The 23295-nt window shown below is 39.1% G+C and overlaps 5 protein-coding genes across 9 annotated transcripts in view; 2 read left to right on the top strand and 3 right to left on the bottom strand.

The window, feature by feature from the left end:
• Positions 1 to 1561: 1561 nt before the first annotated feature.
• LOC122667410 (uncharacterized oxidoreductase At4g09670-like) lies at positions 1562 to 2065 on the bottom strand. The gene has a single exon (XM_043863677.1). The coding sequence runs from the start codon at positions 2063 to 2065 to the stop codon at positions 1562 to 1564; it is 504 nt and encodes a 167-aa protein (XP_043719612.1).
• Positions 2066 to 3031: 966 nt separating this feature from the next.
• Positions 3032 to 5774, bottom strand: LOC122667664 (uncharacterized oxidoreductase At4g09670-like). The gene is made up of 2 exons (XM_043864036.1): positions 5273 to 5774; positions 3032 to 3653 (listed from the first exon to the last, which is right to left on the bottom strand). The coding sequence occupies exons 1-2, from the start codon at positions 5732 to 5734 to the stop codon at positions 3033 to 3035; spliced, it is 1083 nt and encodes a 360-aa protein (XP_043719971.1). The 5' UTR covers positions 5735 to 5774; the 3' UTR covers position 3032.
• Positions 5775 to 9075: 3301 nt separating this feature from the next.
• LOC122667662 (16.9 kDa class I heat shock protein 1-like) lies at positions 9076 to 9640 on the top strand. Its single transcript, XM_043864035.1, has 2 exons — positions 9076 to 9270; positions 9369 to 9640. The coding sequence occupies exons 1-2, from the start codon at positions 9084 to 9086 to the stop codon at positions 9638 to 9640; spliced, it is 459 nt and encodes a 152-aa protein (XP_043719970.1). The 5' UTR covers positions 9076 to 9083.
• Positions 9641 to 9971: 331 nt separating this feature from the next.
• Positions 9972 to 11825, bottom strand: LOC122667659 (pentatricopeptide repeat-containing protein At5g66520-like). Its single transcript, XM_043864031.1, has one exon. It carries the CDS (start codon positions 11714 to 11716, stop codon positions 9980 to 9982), a length of 1737 nt encoding a protein of 578 aa, XP_043719966.1. The 5' UTR covers positions 11717 to 11825; the 3' UTR covers positions 9972 to 9979.
• Positions 11826 to 11919: 94 nt separating this feature from the next.
• The window catches only part of LOC122667658 (uncharacterized aarF domain-containing protein kinase At1g71810, chloroplastic), a 35101-nt gene continuing 23725 nt past the window's right edge, over positions 11920 to 23295 (top strand). The window contains exons 1-5 of one of the 5 annotated variants that reach the window (XR_006333831.1): positions 11920 to 12402; positions 15743 to 15787; positions 16800 to 16838; positions 22128 to 22298; positions 22978 to 23130. Coding sequence is in view for 3 of the 5 variants with exons in the window: in XM_043864030.1 (XP_043719965.1) it covers positions 11989 to 12402; positions 15743 to 15787; positions 16800 to 16838; positions 22128 to 22298; positions 22978 to 23130 (822 nt within the window). In the remaining 2 variants the exon portion in view is untranslated. The remainder of the gene's footprint in view (positions 12403 to 15742; positions 15788 to 16799; positions 16839 to 22127; positions 22299 to 22977; positions 23131 to 23295) is intronic. The other 4 variants (XM_043864030.1, XR_006333830.1, XM_043864028.1 and 1 more) reach the window with 4 other exon arrangements.

Here is a 23295-nt window from a genome sequence, read left to right on the forward strand (position 1 = left end):
CTTCTAGAACGATAGAGCAGACCCGAGAGCAGATCAATCAAAAAAATAATTCATTTCTATTGGACGATTCGCCATCCACCTCTTCCATTGGTGTAAAATTGTTGATGTAATACTCTTCAAAAATTGTACGTATATATGGTTGTTTTTTTCCGATTAAAGTGAGAAAGCCTAGATTAAAATATCTTATAAAATATTCTAAAAAAAAAAAAACCAAAAAAAAAGAGAGGATTTCCAATGCCATCGGTGTGGGGAAAATCCCCAAGTCACATCAAATGTACGTTCAAGGGAGGATAGTGTATCAAAAGTAGTGAAAGAGTGCGAAAGCATCTCCACGCTATGAGGATTTTTCCCCAAAATATCGTAGGATGCAAGGGATTAAAATCCTTTACAGTGCGGGCATTTGCGGTGAGATCGTGCTCCTCTCAGGTTTTCTGTCCGATTAGGTTCGCAGGTTCCTCTAATAAGGGGCAAAAATGATGACCTCACCCCCTACCCAAACACACTGCCCAGGTAGGGTGAGGTCGTCATTTTCGCACATCCTATGAGAGGAACCTACGAACCTGACTGGTCAGGGAACCTGAGAGGAGAAAAATTCTTTGCGGTGCACTGCATTGTGGCCCTGAGAGCTTGACACGTGGAAGAATCTTCATCCAATAGTGCGAGTTTGATGCAAGGTAGTTTGTTTTTTTCCTTCTTTCTTTTGTTTCTTTTCGGGCTTGGTACTGTTGGATGTCGCATCTTCAATGTGTCGAGCTGTCAAGCCCGCATTGCAGTGTACCGCCAGGTTAGGACATTGTAGAGGATTTTTTCGAGGATGCAAGGTTTCTTGCTTGCTACAAGGTATAAGTTCATACAAGAATGTGTTTTGGTGTGCTTAATTTTTAAGGAAAATTATCCTTTAATACTTTACCAAATTACCTACTTAATCTCTTATAATAAAAAAATTACCTACTCAATCTTTAATCTAATAGTCAAAATAAAGATGGATATTACAGAACTACTTCAAATGGAGCTTGATATCCATTTGTACTACTTTTAACATATTTTCCCCCTTCTCCATCTACCCCTTAACTGCTAAAATTTACGACACAGTGATTCTGGTGGTGCTCCAAAAACCTTTCCAGTGGTTCCTCTAGTTCCCCTTGGGACTCATACCCCGCTCGTTATTGTGTCCCTCTATAAGTTCCTTGTTAAAACAAACTTGAAGAAATAAGAATAAACAAAACAAAACAAACAAAAATGACAGAAATTTAATGTAATTTGCACATACATCAATGTGATGTGCCACGTCCGGGCAAAGCTGAAATCACGATTCATTATGTAAATGAAAAAAATTACAGTAGAGATCTCTCAAAAACACCAACACAGTGGCAAGAACTCTCACCCAAAAACCCTAACTTTAAATTACCCAAATCTCACTTATTTCACACGTGCTTACACAACAAGACACCAAAACATATAAATACTAATTCAAACTTGGTCCATGAATCTAAGTAGCTAGCTAGTTGTGAGAAGAATTTTCGATTTCCAGGATTTGAATTGTGTTTCAATCTCCAGATGATTAAGCCCCAGCAACCTGGACCGGTTCAAAACCTTTCTCAATGGATTCCTTGACTGCATCCAGAACCAGTTGTGTATTCCTGATGATGTTGTGCCACTTACTCTCTAGTTTGGATCCACCCTCCTTTATATTTTTCACCAACCTTGGGAACTCCCTCACCATGCAGGCTTTCTGAGGGAGATCTGTCGTGACCACATGCTGAGAAGGCAATGGAACCCAACCTGTAACGATCTCCCTGAATCTAGTCTGAGAGCCAGCAGAAAATGAAGCAGCTCTCTCTTTGTGAGGGACAATAAAATCATGAACTTGTAGAGTTCCTTTAGTTCCAACCGCAGCAATATTCATGGTTGAACTGGAGAGGAATGAGCAATGGAAAGTAGATGTCTTCCAATCTTCCCATTGTAAAAAAGATCCACAAGCCAAGATCACTCCTGCTTCATTAAGAATAGGTCCACAGAGGGCTGTTACTGTCTTGGGCAGTTCATAGTCGACAACCCATAACATTGAACTGATGGAAAATACTTGGGAATACGCGTTTTTGCTAACTAGGGTCCTAGTCCGGACATCGGCCCCCCCCCCCCCTACTTGGCACTTCGTAACCGATCTCTCTTATGCGGGCGAGGGTGCATAACAACTTCCTTGGATTTATAATCTTATTTCTATTACCATTTTAATGTAACATAATTTTTTTCTCTAATTAATGAGAATAAATACTGTCATTTAAAATAGTATCATTCATATCTATATCGGAAAATGTGCAAGATAAGATAAACGTCTAATTATGACATCGTGAAGTGAATTTCAAATTATTTTAAAAAATCCTTTTACACAACCCCTAAAAACTTTACGAAAAAGACTAGGGACATTTAAACACTCCCCCGTAATAGGATTTTCTTATTTATTATTTTATGTTAGACAGTTTGATTAAATTAATTAATTATTGAGTAAGTATTTTGAGCAATCGAAACCTATTTTTAGATAATTAGATAATTAGATAAAGATAAAATTTTCCTCCACTCATAAAGGACAGTTCACCTGAATCTTTATCTCCTTCAGTTCCTTAGTCCCCCTAACAAGGGAGGTGCAATGATCATCCTACCCTTGCCCGAACACTACCAGGGTGGGGTCCACCCTCCTCCCCCTTTATTAGAGATACTGGGGAATTGGGCTGGACATGGAACTGGAGGAGATAATTTTTCCGATTCACCCACCATCCTAGGGTAAAATAGTTTTCCAAGTATTTTTTTAGAAAACCTATTGCTAGTATCATTAAATTGATTTTGGCATTTATTATCTCTTGAGATCAATTGAAGTGGTACAATTTAGTGGCCACTAAGCAAGGAAATGGAAATTACAACAATAGCGCATATCTTCACGTGGCCCACCAATCCAATGACATTAATCTATTGGAACACCACACCACAAAGCAACAAACTGTAAAGAAGGACGAGAATCATATTTCTCCAATAAATTAAGCCCCAACCTGGACTGGTTCGAAACCTTTCTCAATGGATTCCTTGACTTTATCCAGAACCAGTTGTGTCTTCCTGCTGATACTGGGCCATTTATTCTCTGGTTTGGAACCACCCTCTTTTATACTCTTCACCAATCTTGAGAACTCCCTCACCATGCTGGCGTCCTGAGGAATATCTGTTGCGACCACACACTGAGAAGGCAATGGATCCCAACCTGTGGCGAACTCCTTGAATCCACTCTTAGAAGCAGCGGTAAATGAAGCAGTTTCCTCTTCATGAGGGATAACAAAATCATGAATATGTAGAGTTCCTTTGGTTCCAATCACAGTAATATCAATGGTCAAATTGGAGAGGAATGAGCAATAGAAAGTTGATGTCTTCCTATCCTCCCACTCTAAAGAAGATCCACAAGCCAAGATCACTCCTGCTTCATTAAGAATAGCTCCACGGAGAGCAGTTACTGTCTTGGGCAGTTCATAGTTAACAGCCCACAATATGGACCTGATGCAGTACCAACCAATATCACCAAGAGCCCCAAGCCCATCAAGCTCTGGCTTTACACGGATGTCATTCTTGAGAAAATCTTCGTCACCAGCGTTTGTAAAGATGCTGTGAACCTGTGATACCATAAGGAGTTACCTTTAATTTAGGATAATTGGTGATCAAAATTAAACCTAGCTAATGAAGGAATTTTTGTTAAGGTTTTCTTCCTTTTGCTTATTGGGAATAATCTTACATCAGTTAAGTCTATGGTGTTGGATGTGGTTTAATATACCATTAGATCATTTTCCTCTAATGCCTTAAGGTTTTTGTTGAGTCCAATGTGAGATTTCGCGGGCCATCATATCCCATTTTATTTTTATCCTCCTTACGTTGTATGTCCACAAACGAATTGAGTCAGGTATGCTAAAACTACACCTGTAATTGTAACTAGGGGTGTCAAGCGGGAGGTAATTTTGATCGGTTTCGATCATGCTTAATTGGTCCTCACCAATTAAAATCTCGCACTATTATCGCCTGTTTAGGTAATCGGGCCACATAAGCCAAGGCATCGTCGGACTTCTATTTAGTTGATTGATTACCGATCCATAATCAAGCTTGTCTTTATCTATTAAACGGTCTTTAAACATGCTCAAACTATTTGGGACTCAGAAACCCGTCAATTATATGAATATTCAAAAACTCAAAGGATTAATTAAAAGCTGTCAAAAGTAGAGGGAGAATTAAAAAACTATAAAAAGAAAATTTTACAAATCTTATTGTAAAGGATGACACCACTAACTAAAAGGAAGATAAAAAACAATCAGAAATGAATAACCTTCCGAAACAAAGAGATTAAAAAAATATCCATAAAATAACACATAAATTTTATAAAAAGTGAGGATTAAAAAATTATCCATATTGTGATTTAAAACGAATTAAAAAGGCAGGTTTATTGTTGTAGGTTTCGATGGATCTTGATCGTGTGATCGCCGAGCTACTATCTTGCACCATGAATATCCGATTAATAATCAGTTGATGCATGAGTCTGACACGTTAATCGTTTAGATCTGTCTTAGGCTATAGATGGTCGGTTTGGGTTGGGCCTATTGGTTTGGGCCAACTTTTGACACCCCTAATTGTAACAATTTTCAAAATACCGGAATGTCAGACCTATACTCAATACAAGGGTGTATATTTGGCTCTCCTCCAATCGTAGCGAAAGCTGGAGGATCCAACCCAGCAAAATCAGGGGTGTTTGGATCATTTCATAGGCGGGCTCCCATATGAAATGACCAAAACCCCCACTATTTTTGCTGGGCTGAATCCTCCAATTCCCGCCATGGCTGGAGGATAGCTGGGTCCGAGACTACAAAATCCTCCTAGTATCCCTCATGGAAGAATGGATGATCAAACCTATTGTTTGTAAAAGTTAGTTAACTTTTTGGGATTGGTATGTGGTTTGTGGAATCTTTATTATCCCTTCTAGATCTCTGTTCGATTAGTTCCCCAGTTCCTCTAACTAGGGGGGAGGACTGGAATGACCACCCTACCCCTGTCTAAACACTCCGTCCAGATGGGGTCCACCACCCCCTATTAGAGGAATTGGGGAACTGGAGAAGATAATTTTCCGTAGTTTGTGTGATTACACTTCAATATATAAAAATAAAAAAAAACAAAAAAACCTACTGTTTGTAGCAACTTTTTCAAAATATCCTGATGTAAGGGTAAAGGATCAAGAATAGAAGAAACTTGCCGTCGTGAGCTGACCGAAACGCTGCGAATCAGCGAGGAACTCACTCATCTTGGCAGTCCTAGGGTGGTGCATCCACATGGTTCCGTCCATGAACTGAACACCATTGGCCTCACAGGCCTCGATGATCAGATCAAACTCTGCCACGTTCAATGCCACGGGCTTCTCAAGCAGCAAGTGCTTCTTCTTCTCCGCAGCCAGCACGGCCCACTTCACGTGCAGGCTTGTCGGAAGCGGCACATACACAGCGTCCACATCTGGGTCATCGAGTACAGCTTCGTAGCTGTCATAGATCTTCGCCGACGGAGGGAAACCATTCTCCGCAGCGAATTTCTTGGCCTTGTCAAGGGAACGGCTACCGATAGCGTAGAGTATAGAATTGGGAGAGATGGTTATGGCTCTCGATAGCTTACGCGCTATACCTGCACAGCCCAGAATACCGAATCGGATTGGCGTTTCGGCCATGTCTGCTAAACTGCAAAGAGACGAGAGGAAGCTGAGCCAAGGAGTGGTTGTTTCACGACTCACGTACTGGAAATGCTGGGCCAAGGTGTGTGAGTAGAGAGTTCTGTAGTACTAATAAAGCCATCACTGTTACCAATTTACCCCTCGAATGCATGTTTGGTGCTTTGGAGGTCCATTGTGTTGAAATGTGACACTTGTCCCTCTCTGTCACAAAGCATGGAACTTACCAAATACCAACTAAATTTGACTTGTCTCTCCATTAAATATGTTGGCTTCTTTTGCTCTTCTCTAGATGTATTTGGGAATCTTATCCAAAAATTAAAGGGAAAATTACACGTTATCCCTTAGTTTTTAAACGAAACTCAGATCAATCTCTGATTTTTTTAAAAGCTCAAATCAACTCTTGGTTTAGACTCCAATATGACAAACTAGTCCCTATCATTAGTTTTATGTTGTTAAGTGATGATGTCAACCTGTTAAATAAATTCAAATCCCTAAACTACCTTTGACCAATGTTGAAGATGAATGATAGTATTGTAAATTTAATTCTAATGTTTTAGTATAAGGGTAAAATAGTCCTTTCACATCAATAACTAACAACAGAATAACACCGTTACTATAGAGGGGGTGATTTGAGTTTTTTCAAAAACTAGAGGATGATCTAAGTTTCGTTTCAAAACTAGGGGTGACATGTAATTTACCCAAAATAAAAATATATATTTAGGAAAAAAAACGCTATCCGATTGCATGGCTCATGTGTCCATACATAACCAGACACAACCAGACAACGATCTATTGTCCATTTATTTTTTTAGATTTTTCAATATTGTTGACGTATAAAATGTCAATTAAACGATCGAGGAATAGATTCCTCTTCTTTAAATTAGTTGTCATGTTTGTATATATTTTTTAAATTTATTATTCAGTTTTTGCAACCCATCCATGTGATCTACTCATATTACATCTAAGGAGGAGGGATCATGAAAACATTTCCCTTGCTCTCTTTCTTATCTTAATTAGAAGGATCTAAATTTAATTTTTATGGAATTAATATCCTGTACAATCTTCTTGGTATCTTAATTATGTTTTATCAACTTGTTTCATTTTAAAGAAAAGAGACATAAAAAATTAATTTCTCTTAAAACTAAGAAGCCCCCAGGAGCTCCCCCCCCCCCCCCCCCCCCCCCCCCCCCCCCCCCCCCCCGCCCCCCCCCCCCCCCCCCCCCCCCCCCCCCCCCCCCCCCCCCCCCCCCCCCCCCCCCCCCCCCCCCCTTGTTATATTTCAATTTTCATCTACAAAGCCATGCATACAAGTCTATCTCTCGATTACTTTATTATAAGTTTCAACACTCCACCACCAGGCCACCGTAGTAGATAATTTTATTAGAGATATATTAGGAATATATTAGTATTAGAATAAGAGAAGGATCTTCCATTCTTATCTCAACAACACTTTAGGTAACTAGTTCAGTTATATTAGGAATCAGTATCATAATCTTATGCAATCTTCAATGTATTTCTCTCAATCTTCCATGAATAGTATAATATCATATTGTAATCCTTATAGGTGATTGAGTTTCTAACATGTGGATTCCTTCACCCATATTTACATCTACTATTATAGGTAAGTAGTATCTCTTATATTAGGTAAGTAGTTTCTTTTAGGCCTATATATATTAGGCCCTTTCTTTGTAATCAAAATGTATGCAATAATAATGAAGTTCTGTTTAATATTGTTCTACTTCCATGTTCCACAATTTATAAGTTCTTATATGGTATTAGAGCCTCTAGCTCCATCGAGCAAGAGATTCATTTCTTTCTTTTTTTTTCTTTCTTCAATCTTCTCATCTCCAATGAGCACTCGATCCACCATCGACCCAATTATACTAAACACCCAAAATTCTCCACCTTTCCTTTGTCTTTCCTCTTATCTCTGCCTTATTATTTTACTTTCTTTGATTATCTATTTTCGGTTATCCTTAAGTCGTGCCCTGAGTTGAGGTCCCTTTTTAAGGGGCGTGCCTCAGGTAGAGGGCTTAAGACTACAACACCAAAAAAAAAAACACACACACACACACAAAGCTCAATTTCGTGCACCAGCAGCAGCTCCAAAGCGTGCGGGCACCCCATTTTCTTCTCAATTTTTGTCTCATCTGTGCATCAGTAGCAGCTCTACAGTGCGCGAGCACCCCAATCTCTTCTCAGTTGTGCACCAGCAGCAGCAGCAGCAGCTCCACAGCACGCGGGCACCCCAATCTCGGCCAATGAATCATACCACACCAAGCTCCTACGAGCACCCACGACCTCGCCATCCAAGACCCTCGCCATCCGACGCTTCCCATTTCAGTCACATGCGTGTTGCAGATTGTGTAGGCCTTTCAATTCAATAATCAAGCTGAGCGTTTCTCTTTTATCCACGCTCATCTTGCGTGGGAGTATTAGAGATATATTAGGAATATATTAGTATTAGAATAAGAGAAGGATCTTCCATCCTTATCTCAACAACACTTTAGATAAGTAGTTCAGTTATATTAGGAATCAGTATCATAATCTTATGCAATCTTCAATGTATCTCTCTCAATCTTCCATGAATAGTATAATATCATATTGTAATCCTTATAGGTGATTGAGTTTCCAACATGTGGATTCCTTCACCTATATTTACACCTACTATTATAGGCAAGTAGTATCTCTTATATTAGGTAAGTAGTTTCTCTTAGGCCTATATATATTAGACCCCTTCTTTGTAATCAAAATATATGCAATAATAATGAAGTTTTGTTTAATATTGTTCTCCTTCCATGTTCCATAATTTATAAATTCCAATAAGTTTAAGGAGAATCAAGTAATTTGGTCGACAATTATTCCATCATTGTCCGTCAAACTTTTATTGAGTTGTTTTTACACAATTCTATTGCTAAAATTTTTCTTTCCCAATCTCTTCTTGATTCGTATCTTCCATTTTTTTTTTTTTTTTTTTTTTTTTTGGGTGAAGTCGTATCTTCTTAATCTACCATGTATTCCATGACATGATACGGCGTTGGGTGGTAGGTTCTAGGTGTGCAAGCTGGAAGTATTACCTGAGCTGTAACAGACACTATAGCCTCCAAGTGTGCAAGCTGTGAGTATTAAACTGAGTTGTAACTGACACGTTGCAGAGATTTTCCACCACGTGGTTGTTTGATGGCAATGTTGATCGTCTCAGCCATGCACTGATGCACATACAAACATGGAGCACTCATTCTTTGCGTGATTCTCTAGATCCATAAAAGGGCGCGCACTAGGGAATCAAGGTTTGAAAGGCAGTATTTCAATTCACCCTAAAAGCTGCTGTGAACAACGACGAAAGATGACTACCTTTGGACCATGGCTGGGAGGGCGTGGGGACATATGGGATCCTAACGATTTCTTCGGTTTAAACTCGAGGCGAGGTGGTGACCGTGACCGTGATCGTGATCAAGCTTCTGCCCTCGCTCTACCTAACATTGATTGGCGTGAGACCGATAACGCTCATATCATCAAGGTTGATCTTCCCGGTTAGTACTCTCCTCTCCTTATTTTTGGTTTGTTATACTATTAACGATTTCAAATTCTGTGATGCCCTGATCTCGTTCTCCTGCTCGTTCTCCTGCAGGGGTGAAAAAAGAGGAGGTGGCGGTACACGTAGAGGAAGGGAATGTGTTACGGATCAGCGGGACATGGGGTAAGGAGGAGGAGCATATGGATGACAAGTGGCATCGTGAGGAGAGGCAACGTGGCAAATTTGTGAGGCGGTTACGTCTTCCTGATAACGCCAACGTTGATGCTGTCAGGTGTGGTCTGAACCAAGGTGTCCTTACTGTGGAGGTGCCCAAGAAGGAGACTCAGTCACCCAACCGGGAAGGTCGCTCCGTTGACATAGCCTAGCCTAGCCCAGGCCCAGCTTCGTTGTATATATAATAATATAATGGTGTGGTCTGTGTGGGTTTTTGCTGTTTGTCTCTGCTCTCTACCGTCGGTCTTGGATCAGTTCTGGTGGCAGTCTAGTAGAACTCGAGTTCTGTCTCAACTTTTGCCAGATGGATGTATCATCCCTGTGCTTTGACTTTAATAAATATTACGGTTTGTGAATACATGTAGTATAGTATTGCTTGGAAACGGAATTTCATTAAATTGATCATTTGAAGCTTTGAACAAAGACCTTCACATCACCATAAGTTACTTGGTTTCATAGAGACAACGAAGATGGAATTCGAAGGAATTGGATCACCAATAGTCATTGCAAGAGCATTTCCCCTCTCTGAAATGATGGAAGCGAATTCGATCTCGAATTATTATCTCCCTTTTATAGATCTTAGATATTAGCTTCGTGGCTTCGTGACAGTCTCTGCACACTCGAAGGTTCTTGACTATGCGAATAGGTGATCCTTCTGACATGCGTAGAAGTCCATAAGCAATGGCCAGTCTTTCACTATGAAGACCCAGTGCATGCTCTTTCTCTTCTTCGTCTATGTCATGCAGAACATCCTGTGTAGTTGTTGCATGCCCCTCCTGCTTCAGTCTCTTAGCCATCTGGTCAAGCATTCGATAGATCTCCTCTCTCTCCGGATGGGACTCATCTCCCATTACAAACTCGTGTACAGTGAAATCCACCTCTATAGAGCTCCAACCATGATTTTTCTTTGCTTTCTTGTCTTTCATTAAGCTTCGAACCTTACTTACACTAGACCATTTCCCCAAGGAAGCATAAACATTGGACACAAGCACATAACTCTCCCCACTCTGAGGCTCTAGTTCGAGTATTTGTCTACTAATCTGCTCCGCTAGCTCTGCATAACCATGGGCCTTGCAAGCACTGAGCAATGTTCGCCATAGCACGACGTTAGGCTCGATGGGCATGTTCTTGATGAACTCATGAGCCCGACTCACAAGCCCTGCTCGACAAAATAGATCAACCATGCACCCGTAATGCTCGATCTGGGGCTTGATACCGTAGTCCGACCACATGCTTTGGAAATTCCGGCAGCCCTCTTCCACCAATCCTGAGTGGCTGCATGCACATAGGACGCTAGTGAAGGTGACACAATTGGGTCTCACTTTAGCTCTTTTCATCTCTGCAAACACATTTAGAGCTTTGTCACCATAGCCGTGCACGGCATATGCTCCGATCATAGCAGACCATGCCATGACATCCCTCTCGCACATCTTTCGGAAAACTTTCATTGCATCGTTCAAGCTACCGCACTTGGCGTACATGTCTACGAGAGAGGTTCCAAGGACAACATCAATGTTCATACTTTTTCTATCGATATACGAGTGTAACCATTTGCCCAAGTCTAGAGCCCCCAAATCCCCACAAACGCCAGCAATACTTGCCAAGGTGAACCCATCGATGTCCACGTTCTGAAACTGCATTTCTCTGAAGACCGCCAATGCCTCTCGTGGGCGCCCATGTTGCGCGTACCCGGAAACCATCACGCTCCAAGAGCCAGCATCTCGTTCGGACATTTCATCGAACAATACGCGAGCAGCATCAATATCACCGCAACTAACATAAAACCTCATTAATCCGTTGATCACCGGAGTTTCTATCCCCAAACACAGCTTTATAATCTGAGAGTGGATTTGTTTTCCTTCATCTGGCCTGAGTAAACGGCTACAAGCTTTTAGAACGAATCCGACGGTGAAGCAATTGGGTACTAGGCCACTGGCGTGCATGTCTCGGTAGACGGAGATGGCTTTCATGGAGGATTCGCTGAGGGCGTAACCCCTGATGAGGGTGTTCCACATGAAGAGATTTGGATAGTGGGTCCATGAGAAGATGCGATGAGCGTAGTCCAAGTGTCCGGTCAGTGATAGAGCGGATGATTCGATCAACTTGCTTGCAAGAAAGGCGTCTTGGGTGAGACCAGCTCGGACCATGTAGGCTTGGATGCTCTTTAGTTCTCTCAGGGAAGTGCATTGCTTGATAACAGCTACCAAAGGCCCAGAGTCTATCATCATAAACTCAGCACCTCACAGGTCACCAAGTCACTTGCACATCTTAGCTTTCGATCTTATCAGCAACGCTTTCGATCTTATCAGTAACCTCAGCCACTAAATTTACAGATATACCCATCGTAGACGTCAACACTCACAGTTCACAAAATCCCGTTTCACGTTTCTTCCTCGAGTTTATTATCTGCTTGAGGTTGAAGCGTAGAACTTGAAAGTTGAAACACACAGTGGACGAGATAGCGTAAAGAGGTTCTTCATTTCTCTTCCCATCACCAGTGATGATACTAGTTCTCCCACCATTTTTCTCTCCTGTCACTGCTGGTTTCAAATCGAATCGTTCTTTCAATTCCGAATCTGTCTTCCCTTCAACAAAATTTTGCGGTGTATGCCGGAAATTTAAATCCTACAAGTTTCCTGCGTTCAATCAATTTCAATGCCCAAGGTACGGGCCAATCTCAGCTTCTGTTCGCGATGAAGATACGTTCACCAAGTACTCCGGCTACATATTCGAACTCGGCGCGTCCGAGGCTGATAGCTTAACAGAGTATAATCTGTCGAAGATTGCTTCCATATATCGGAAGAAACCGTTTATCGTTCTCCGTCGTCTTACCCAGATAGGTTACACGCTGGGGCGATGGTTTGGGCTCCGATATCTCGATAGCTTAATGGAGCGATCAGATCAGATGTTCGAGGTGAGACACTTTGATGCAACTTGCGCTTTTTCTTTCCTTTGCAGGGGTCAGCGATTTGTTTGAACTTCGCTTGTTTCTGGTTTTGCTTGTGAGACAGAGACTTTTATATCTGCGAATATCAATATGGTTATCAAGTTACTTGAATTAGAGTATTGCTCTTCTATTCGTTTACCAAGTGAAAGCCGCCAGCCAGGGATCTGGATTACCAAAAAGTAAGAACCAATATAAAATGCTGACAATGCCACAATTCTAGTCATTTGCCTTGTGCTTCCAAGTCCATTCATGCTGTCATTGTAATTTATTTTCCTAATCCTTTAGTGGGTGGGTAGCTAGACACGCAAAGCTCTTAGCCGCTTAGGTAGAATACGATTCATCTCAAGGCAAAAGTAATCTGATTAGGTAACTGCTAAGAGCTGAAGTCTGAACACAACTTTTTTCTCAATAATTCAGTGGCAACTGAAGAAGGGGATAGAGTTGTAAACCAAGTACAATTGATCTCAACGGAAATCAATCTTTTGAAGAGTATTTTGTTTATTAGGGAACTCGAAATGTAACTCATGAAACATTTTTGGGAAGCCTATCTTTTAGGAGGAGAAAATTCAGGGTAAAACTAGATAGAATAATGATTTTGTCCCTATGATTCTACCCTTCCTTTGTACTTGTTCCAGTTATCTGTCCATGGTTTCCCGTTTCCTCTCTTATTTTTTTTTTAATTCCCTCCCCATGTTTAGTGCTGGAACCATTCCAGCATCATAGCTAGTTCTGCTACTTACAGTGTCTGTTGGAGCCTAAACTTCCTGACCATGTTTCTGTGTTATCCTCTAATCATATATTTACTTTCAGAATAATACTTAGGAATTTAGAAAAATCAATTGTGTTAGAAGAAAAACGACCATAGGAGAAACAAAGATAACAGTCCCATACATTGTGTGATATACAGGTGAAATAGGCTACTGGATTTTTTCATGTCACCTGACCAGGGAATTCCCCATCCATCCAGTGGTCAGATTGACTAATAGGCACTTGGTGCTGAAAACCAAATAACCGTGTTCATGTCAGCAACCTTTCCTTTTTTTATTGTGTTAGCTTTTGTCCAAGAATTTTTATTTTCAAATTCATTATCGTACGTGTTTAACTAATAATTTCATTTGTTGTTTTGCTTTTCTTTCCTAGTTACTTTTTGTTTTCCCTTATGTTGAAAACAAATCTTATACTTTGGAATGGTTGTATGGACTCAGACATGGGAGTTAATATGGATATGGGGACATGTTTACACATACAAACACACAAATATGTTAAGGGGTCAAAAGACAAGAAACATGGTCCATGTTTCCATGATTACAACAACAACTCAGCCTTATCCCAACTAAATGGGGTCGACCACATGGATCCTTGCCCTCCAATCATCTCTATTCAAGGTCACACACTCATGCTTGATGCAAGGCCTAAGCTATGCGTGTCTTTCCTCACCACTTCTGTTAAGGTCATTTTAGGTCTACCCTTGACTCTTTTAGTTCTTTCAATCTGAATCAAATTACTCCCCCGTACAGGAGCATCCAAAGGCCTCCTTTGAACATGGCCATGCCACCTCAAATGAATTTATTGTAGCTTATCATGTATCGGAGCTACTCCCAAATCAGCTCTAATATGATCATTCTTACTTTATCCTTCCTAGTTTTGCCACTCATCCATCTCAACATTCTCATATCCTCTACACTGAGTTTATCTATATGATGCTTCTTTACCACTCAACATTCCAAACTATATTTCATAGCTGGTCGTATGACTATCCAATAAAATTTTACTTTTAAGTTTTAAAGAAATATGCCGATCACACAACACTCTGGAAGCACCTCTCCACTTCATCCATCCTATTTTAATTCTCTGTGAAACATCATCTATATCACCTTCTTTATTTATGATTGAGCCCAGATACGAAGATAAGCACTTTGCGGAATCTTCCTCTCATCAATTTTCACCACCTCATTATCCGTCCTAGTGTAATCAAAGTTATACACCATATACCCGGTCTTCATTCTACTTATCTTAAAAACCTTTTGATTCCTAGGTTGATCTCCATGACTCCAACTTGACGTTAATCCCTGCTTTTGTTTCATCCACCAAAACAATATCATTAACAATAACATATATACCAAGGAACTTCATTTTGAATGTCTTTGGTTAAATCATCCATGATAAGCATAAACAAGTAAGGGCTTAAAGCTAATCTTTGAAGTAACCCAAATGTAAATGGGTATTCACTACCTTCCCCCCCCCCCCCCCCTGTTCTTACACTTATCACCGCACCATCATACATATCTTTAATTATATTCACATATTTACTTGGAAAACTTCTCTTCTCTAGCACTTTCCAGATAACTCTCTATGGACTCTGTCATAAGCTTCTTCTTGCAATCTCTAAATTTTTCCATAAGAGTCCTAAGTAAATAGCTTCTGTTGTGGATCTTCCTGGCATAAAACCAAATTGGTTCTCCGTAATAGTAGTTTCTTGCCTCAAGTGGGTTTTGTCCACATTTCCATGATTCTGATTTAAATTGCAAAAAGGAACTACTTGTCTCTCATTGCTGATCTTATTTAGATTTGTAGCCATTGATCCCTTTAGAAATCTTTCCACATCATGGAAGCGTTGGCCCATCTCGTGATAAATAATCTAATAACAGATATTACATATGGCATGTTTTGAACTTTGTTGTAAAAAATACATATATTCCTTTCTTTCTGACATCCCCAACAGATTCCATAAGGAATTATTCTACACAAAACAAGAGCTTTAGAATTAATATTCAAGATAGGTCAGCTGATGATCATTTTGGTAGATATCCAATCAACTCCAAAACTGCCCATAAAATATTTCCAGATTAGAGCAACAAATTCACAATGTAGAAAGAGATGGACTGTAGTCTCCACTTTACTTAAGCATAAAGAATCCCTGCTAGCCAACTTAAACCCTCTTGACTGTAGAACTTCAAGGGTTAAAACTTTATTAAGATAAAGCTACCAAGAAAAAGAAAAAACACTATAAAACTTAGGCCTTTATGTGCATGTGAATAAGTAGAATTGCAAGTCTCAAGTCTCAACTTCGTAGTTAGTACCATCAAAGCCCAGATTCATGTTTTGGAGAGTTTGACATGAGCTGACTCATGTCTGAAAAGTCTGAGGTGTCCCACAGCACTGATTTTGATAGGTGAGTTGGAATTAATTCTTCAAGCCTTAAGGTTGCTCTGTTTATTCTTTATTAGTTTGTAAGCAGGAGGGTTTTGTTTTTCACAGAGCCATGCATAATTTATTTATTTCTTTTTTTCTTTTCCTCTATTTACAGGTTAGAGCTGCAGAGCTTCGGAAAATATTGGTTGAACTTGGTCCAGTATGTCTTTAACTGACATTTATATTTGTCTAACTGCACTTTATATGAGACAGCTTTTATCTTTGCCTTGCTTTATTGGAAGCAAATATTAATATGGGGTGTGTAGCTGTTCTCGCTGAGCTGGATGATATGGTCTGTCTTGCATATTTAAGTACACCTATAAGTTTGGTGAATAATATTTGCTGAAAGTGAGCGAACATGCTTCATTTTACGCAAGAAAAATAAGGAATCCCCACATCCTTATTGTTCTTGCCTGGCTCAGCTGGACACAGAATAACCTCTAAATAACTTTAAGACATCCAAGTTTTTGTATAGTTCTGTCCAGCTAACTGGGTGAGTTCCTCTGCGGTATGGTAAATTTTATGGGTCAATTGAAATTTGTTGTATTTAAATCCTAAACCAATATGGTCTATTTTCCTTATGTTTTGCTAAACCACTATGGTCTATTTTCCTTATATTTTGCACATGACCAAATGATCAATGGCTAGACTTGTGAAAAGGTGAATGATTCATATGCTGATGAAGGTTACCTTACAAGGAGTCAAGAACCTAGGGACTGTGTAGTGTACACCGTTTAAAGTTAGATCTTTTTTTCTTTACTCAATAGGAGGAATCTTGAGTATAAGATCTGAGTCATTATACGGTGTGCTTTTGACTTCTTTCCCTTGGAGAAACCTGGTCTATTGCAGTTGCATAAATGGTTGAATATTTCAACTGTCTCATCTGTAGGACTATATCCATATCCTCTGCCACTGGTAGTGTGAAATTAGGCCCTACCCCAGCTAATGTTGAAACCTGCTGTTAGTTTTGAAATCTGAGAATTCCCATTTATAGCTTGCTGTACGTTCTATCGCTGTATCACTGACCATTGCTCTTCTCCTTTATCCTCCATGTTTCAGAATGACTACAACAATATTCTGCTACTAAAATCTTGATTTTAGATTTATTTTTCTAGTTGTATTTATTTTTTTATTAATTATTATTATTATTTTCTTTACATTTGGTTTTGCAGGCATTTGTCAAAATTGCTCAAGCTGTCTCATCTCGATCTGTATGTTGCTTCTTTTTTCCCCCTCTTTGTAGGTTATTAGTAGGATAACCAATCTGCCATTTCCTTTATGTGGCTGAAAATATACATGTTTTGCAGTTATTAGATTATTGATAACTTATATCACTAGTAAGAGTAATGATATATTTTGACAAATGGCTGAAAATGATTTCATGTTAGTAATTTTATTATGTCTTTTTCATGACTACTGAATGCTGCAGTTTTTAGCAGTATCTCGCTCTAGTATTAGATCTTATATTCTTTATTGTTTTTATGGATAATCTTATGTTTTTTATTTCTCTATTCAGATGCACAAAGCTTTATAAATTGCACAGACACTGTAATTTTAGGGACTATTCTATAGGGAATTGGAGTGAAAAATGGGCAGTCTGCCATTCTGCCCTTCTAGCCATTCTATGCACATTCCCATACCCATCTACACAATGCTTTACAAACCATACCAGACCTCTGATGGTTCTAGCTTGGTGTTCACAGTCCAACAGTTTGATGGGCAAGTCCAAATGGTTTTGACTTGTTTGGTTATAAGTGCAGTTTTAGTGTATGTCTTGTTGAATGCCTTGTTTGAAATTGTACAAAAGCGTAGTTAATGGAATCCTAGGGCACCTAATAGTTTGGGTTAGGATTCTCAAAGAAAACCAGGATTGGGAAATTTGAAATAACTCAAAACTAAGCAATCTGATGGGGTTGTAATCCAGGGCGAGAAGGACGTTATGGAACTGGGGAATAAACCCTCAAAATATGATTCCATTCCAACAATTTGATCTGTAGTCATGGGCACTCAAAGAAATAGAAAGTACTCATAATAAAATAAAAAGTTGTTGTGTAATAGCAACTAATTCCAGAATTTCAGAAAGGTCCAGGCGTCCAGAAATTTAATGATATTCTGATTTAGTAACTGGGAGTAGAAGCCTGGAGGAACAGTGTTAAAATAGAAACACTACTGGTGCAGAATTAGAAACTCAGGGATCTGTTGGGGAATTGCCCATTCATAATCTCACATTCCCAAATTATTAACATTTTAGTTTTGATGATAACAAACACTTGAATGTACTTAACATGTAATGTGAAGCTTTGTAGTTACTTATGCTACATCATTAAGAGCAACAAGACTTAAAGAAGAACCAAGACTATGAAGACTAGACAAGTCAAGCAAGTTAAGCATCTCAAGACAAGACAGACAAGACAAGTCAAGCAAGTCAAGCATCTCAAGACAAGACAATTTTCTTAAATAAAGTCAAGAACAATATAAAGTCTCAAGACATTTCAAGATAATCACATGACAAGACAAAGTCTCAAGTACAAGACAAGGCCAGGTCTCAAGGAAGGAGATGCTCAAGACTCAAGACATGTTCATGTGCATAGACATTAATTCTTGAATATTTGCACACATACTTGCATTGCATGCATACATATATGGACACTACCTAGACATAGCCCAAGGACCCGTGAAAAGACTAAAAATAGGTTTGAAGACCATTGGTACAAAAGACCTAAAAGACCCAAGCCAAAATAGACAAAATTGGGCTGAAATAGCACCAACTGGTACCGGTAAGTGGCAGAATACACTGCTTTCTACCGGGCTGACAGAGGTTGGGAACCGGTTGAGCTGGATCCCCAACAGTTATATTTCTATAACGACTAGTCCATCCGGTCTGACCGGTTCACAGACAGGTCGACCGGTACAGCTAAAAAGTTACTGTTATTTGACTGTTAGAGATTCAAATCTCTCACCACTTTTGGCTATAAATAGGCCACGAAAGCCAAACTCTATAGAATTCAAGGCATTGAATACCACTCTTGGGAGAGAAATTGAAATAGCCTTTTGATCAATATTCTATTCACTTTGAGTTAAGAACCTTCGTTATAACACTTTAATTGGATTCAACTCAATCCATTGAAGGCTTGCATTGAAGCGATTGATCTTTCACATTGAAGAAGCCTTTGAAAAAGGTTTAAGAAAACCCCTTGTCTGCATACATCTTCATATCATCTTGCATAAGGAACCTTCTCCATATAGGTAATAGATCTTTTATTCTTTTGGTCATATTGTTTCTTAGTGTTGATCTAAGAGTTGGGTGAACTCTTGATCAAATTAATAATGCATCATCCTAGACAGTACTTAGGTGGTTGCACTGTTCCTCTTATCCTTAAAAGATTGTGTGCATCATCCTAGACTGTACTTAGGGGGTTGCATGGATCCTCTTATCCTTAAAAGAGTTGTACGGGTCCTCTTATCCTTAAAGATTACGGATTCTCTTATCCTTAAAAGAGTATAAAGGATTCTCTTGTCCTATAATAAGATTGTGTAAAGGTGTTGTCTTCCACCTACTGTATTGAAAGGAAACATCTAATGGCATTATTTCAAGTATTGGGAAGAATGGAGGTAGACTCTTGGAGTCGAACCACTATAAATCTTGTGTCTCTTGTGGTTGTTTATTGCTTTAATTTTTAATTGTGCAATTAATTTTGAAAAAGGACACAATTCACTAGATACAACCTATTCACCCACCTCTAAGTTGTTTCACAATTGGTATCAGAGCAGGTGCTCAAACTTGATGACCTTTATATTCATAAAAGAGTCAAAGATCCATGGGATCTTCTTCCAAGGGAAATGGTTTAGAAGGACTAAATGTTTCTAAACCACCATTATTTAATCTCCAGCCTGGAGTCCCACCAGGTTTACTGCTTCTCATAGTAAAGTCTGTCTCTCACAGTCTTAACAATTGTACAAGCAAGGTTTGTATTGGCAGAAAATCGTAGCTAGGTTGTGGCAGCCCTCTTTATTTATATTAATGAAGCAAAAGTACAAATTTAGAAAATCTTCATAACTAAGGGAGAGTTAAAAAAATAGAACGTATGTAGAAGTTTCAAGAAATAGCAACTAGGGTACCTTCAAGACTAAGACAACTTCACACAAAAATACAATATAAGAAGCCACAAAATAAAGCCCACGATTCCAATTAGTAGCTAGAATATCTGCTAGAATATTCCAAGCTGATTCTCTCCATGCAAATCTCCTCTAAATCTTCTAGAATACCCTCCACACAAAATTATCCAGCCCAGATTAGACTCAGGTCTGACCTGGTTTAAGCCCTTTAAGACCTTTATTCCTGCGTGTATACTTGTGCATAAACCTTCTCTGAGCTGCATCAGTGCTCTAGATTTATTTCATTTTGTCTTTTAACTATTTAAATAACAATATATACTATATAAGTTAAAAGGGAGATAATCTGGTAAGTACTAGAGAAAAGTGTTTTAAGTAAATATGTGGAAATAGTTAAAGATATGTATAATGGTGTAGTGACTAGTGTAAGTACCTTTTTTTTGGGGGGGGGGGGTGGTCAAGGTAGTGAATTCTCAATTACAATTGTGTTACATCAAGGATTGGATTTAAGCCCTTCTTTGTTTGCACTTATCATGAATGATTTAACCAGAGACATTCAAGATCAGGTTCTTTGGTGTATGCTTTTTGTTGATGATATTGTTTTGGTAGATGAGACAAAAGCAGGGATTCCGAGTTGGAGCTATGGAGATCAACCTTGGAATCAAAAGGTTTTAAAATAAGTAGAATGAAATATGGTGTGTAACTTTAGTTACAGTAGGGCGGATAATGAGGTGATGAAAATGGATGAGAGGGAGATTCTGCAAAGTGAGTATTTTAAGTTTTTGGGCTCAATCATAAATAAAGGTGATATAGATGATGATGTTTCACAGAAAATTAAAACTGGATGGTTGAAGTGGAGAGGTGCATCCGGAAGGTTGTGTGATCGGCGTGTATTCCTTTAAAATTTAGAAGGAAGAATTTTATCGAATAGTCATACGACCAGCTATGATGTATGGTGCGGAATGTTGGGCAGTTAAGAAGCATCATATAGATAAACTCAGTGTAGCTGAAATGATGATGTTGAGATGGATGTGTGGCAAAACTAGAAAGGATAAAGTAAGTAATGATCAAATTAGAGCTGACTTGGGAGTAGCTCCGATACATGATAAGCTACGACTCTACGAGAAAGTTGTTTGAGGTGGCATGGCCATGTTCAATGGATGCCTTTAGATGCTCCAGTACGGAGGAGTGATTTGATTCGGATTGAAGGAGCTAAAAGAGCCAGGGGCAGACCTAAAATGACTCTGGGAGAAGTGGTTTAGCTAAGACGAGGCTGTTGAGATGGATGCATGGAAAAACTAGGAAGGATAAAGTAAGAAAAGCTGATTTGGGAGCAGCTCCGATACATTATAAGTTACGAGAAATTCGTTTGAGGTGGCATGGCCATGTTCAATGGAGTTGTTTAGATGTTCCAATACGGAGGATTGATTTGATTCAGATTGAAGGAGCTAAAAGAGCCAGGGGCAGACCTAAAATGACTTTGGGAGAAGTAAGGAAATACATGCATAGCTTAGGCCTTGTGTCAAGTATGACCTCGAATAGAGCTGATTGGAGGGTAAGGATCCATGTAGCTGACCCCATTTAGTTTGGATAAGGCTGAGTTATTGTATAAGTTAAAAGATAGATCTGGTCCAACAGGTTGACCATTTGGTTCTGGTGGTCTAGACACTTGAACCATCGATTCTGCATTAACATGTCTATCTTTTTTTTTTGGTGGGTGGGGATGGGGAGGTTTGCTAGATGAACAACTTGGCAAGCAAATCTAGTTGATTGAGGAATCTTTCATATGGTAGCTCAGCAGCTCAAATGTAGTGTCTTTTACCTTTGCCCATATGCTGAATTATAGTTTTCAGCTTAGTAGCACTTTGCACAGAACACCCTCATTTCTAGCCCATTTCAACTAAAGAATTGAAACTTCTACTTATAGTGTTATGAGGGGCGAAAGACCAATGCATTTAAGCCTTTGAATAGATGTGAATGGGGGAACAATAGAAAGTGCTAATCTAGAGGGTTTTTTATTTGATAAATCATCTGGATTTTTTAGGTTAATTTTGGTAAGAATTAGTTTTTGAAAGTTATTTTGTTTGGGAACCTCTTAACTTGTTGCATTTGATACAGTGTATATTACGTAGTTCCAATCCCTTCCATTTATCTTTCATCAGTTCTTTCTGGAGTGTTTTCTCCAAATTTCTTTGGGATACTTTATACCAGTTACTACTGCATGAACAAAATTTATATTTGAAAGATAATTAAAGTTTCATACCTCTTTGGACCATTGACTATCAATCAAGTATTGAATAATCTTTGACATCTTATTAGCACTTTCCTGGAGATTCACTATTGATTGTTCTCACCTTTAAAGATGGATTGGAAAATATTTCTTGTAGGATGTGATACCACCGACATATTTGGAGGAGCTCTCTTTGTTGCAAGATCGAATAACACCATTCTCATCTGAAGTTGCTTTTGAAACAATAGAACAAGAGCTAGGATTGCCAATTGATTCACTCTTTTCGGAGATCTCACCTGAACCTGTGGCTGCAGCATCACTAGGGCAGGTTAGTATTTCATCATAATTCATAGGATCTTGATTCGATCGTTCAAGATCTTAATGCGACAGATCCCATCAAAACTCTGCAGTCTAGCATCATTATGGAGGTTGTACTGGGATTGGTGACCTCCCAGAAAGTCTTCATATTGCCCCTGCTTTTCCTTGGCTGAACCCATGTAGTTCGGTTAAGGCTTTGTTGAGTCAAGATGGGATTTATTATTTTGGTAAGTTCTTGTACACAACATGTATATTGACTCTAGTATTATAACCTAGGTTTTAAGTATCTTTCCATATCCGTCGATACTAACCGATACGTATCGTATCTTTAAGGTACTGATGCGATACCTAAAAAAATTGATATTAGTACAGAAACCTCATCCTTTATATATAATCGATTGAATGCGCTTGTTTCATTGTGCTTTGTTCTCCTTTGTATACATGATATATTTCACATATTACTTATTAATAGTGTTTTATGCTTCAACTGTATTTTACATGTATCCTAAGCATTTCCATATGTTTCTTGACCATTTCCACACGTATCTAGCGTATCTTCTGTCTCTCCGATATGATACGATACGATACGAAATGTCTCCTAAAATCACACTTCCAATACAATACCTGATACCAATACTTTATACCTTGATTCTAACTGATTGTGATTCGTCACTTTCTCAATCTTTTAGGTTTATCAAGCAAGGCTTCGTCCTGGTGGACAGGTTGTTGCTGTTAAAGTGCAGCGGCCTGGAGTTCAAGCAGCAATTTCTCTAGATATATTTATCCTTCGATATCTTGCAGGATTGGTTCGGACAGCTGCCAAGCTTAACACTGATCTTCAGGTAACATTGCAGTGCAGTGATTGAAAGGGGAGGGGGGGACTTGTCATTTGATTTGATTTCATTTCCTTCTTTTGAGTGGTATAATATAGGGTGTCACAGTTTCCTGTAAAGAAACATTGGACCATGTTTCATTCCAAGTTTCAAGCATGGCCTACTTTAATAAGT

This window comes from Telopea speciosissima, chromosome 7 (assembly GCF_018873765.1).
Source record: "Telopea speciosissima isolate NSW1024214 ecotype Mountain lineage chromosome 7, Tspe_v1, whole genome shotgun sequence".
NCBI classification, from domain to species: domain Eukaryota; kingdom Viridiplantae; phylum Streptophyta; class Magnoliopsida; order Proteales; family Proteaceae; genus Telopea; species Telopea speciosissima.

Excerpts from the sequence above, each read along its gene's own strand:
- LOC122667410 (XM_043863677.1), bottom strand. The coding sequence starts at position 2,065 with ATGTTATGGGTTGTCGACTATGAACTGCCCAAGACAGTAACAGCCCTC.
- LOC122667664 (XM_043864036.1), bottom strand. The coding sequence starts at position 5,734 with ATGGCCGAAACGCCAATCCGATTCGGTATTCTGGGCTGTGCAGGTATA. Across the intron at positions 3,654-5,272 it reads GTTTCGGTCAGCTCACGACG|GTTCACAGCATCTTTACAAA; the intron begins GCAAGTTTCTTC and ends ATGGTATCACAG.
- LOC122667662 (XM_043864035.1), top strand. The coding sequence starts at position 9,084 with ATGACTACCTTTGGACCATGGCTGGGAGGGCGTGGGGACATATGGGAT. Across the intron at positions 9,271-9,368 it reads CATCAAGGTTGATCTTCCCG|GGGTGAAAAAAGAGGAGGTG; the intron begins GTTAGTACTCTC and ends GTTCTCCTGCAG.
- LOC122667659 (XM_043864031.1), bottom strand. The coding sequence starts at position 11,716 with ATGATGATAGACTCTGGGCCTTTGGTAGCTGTTATCAAGCAATGCACT.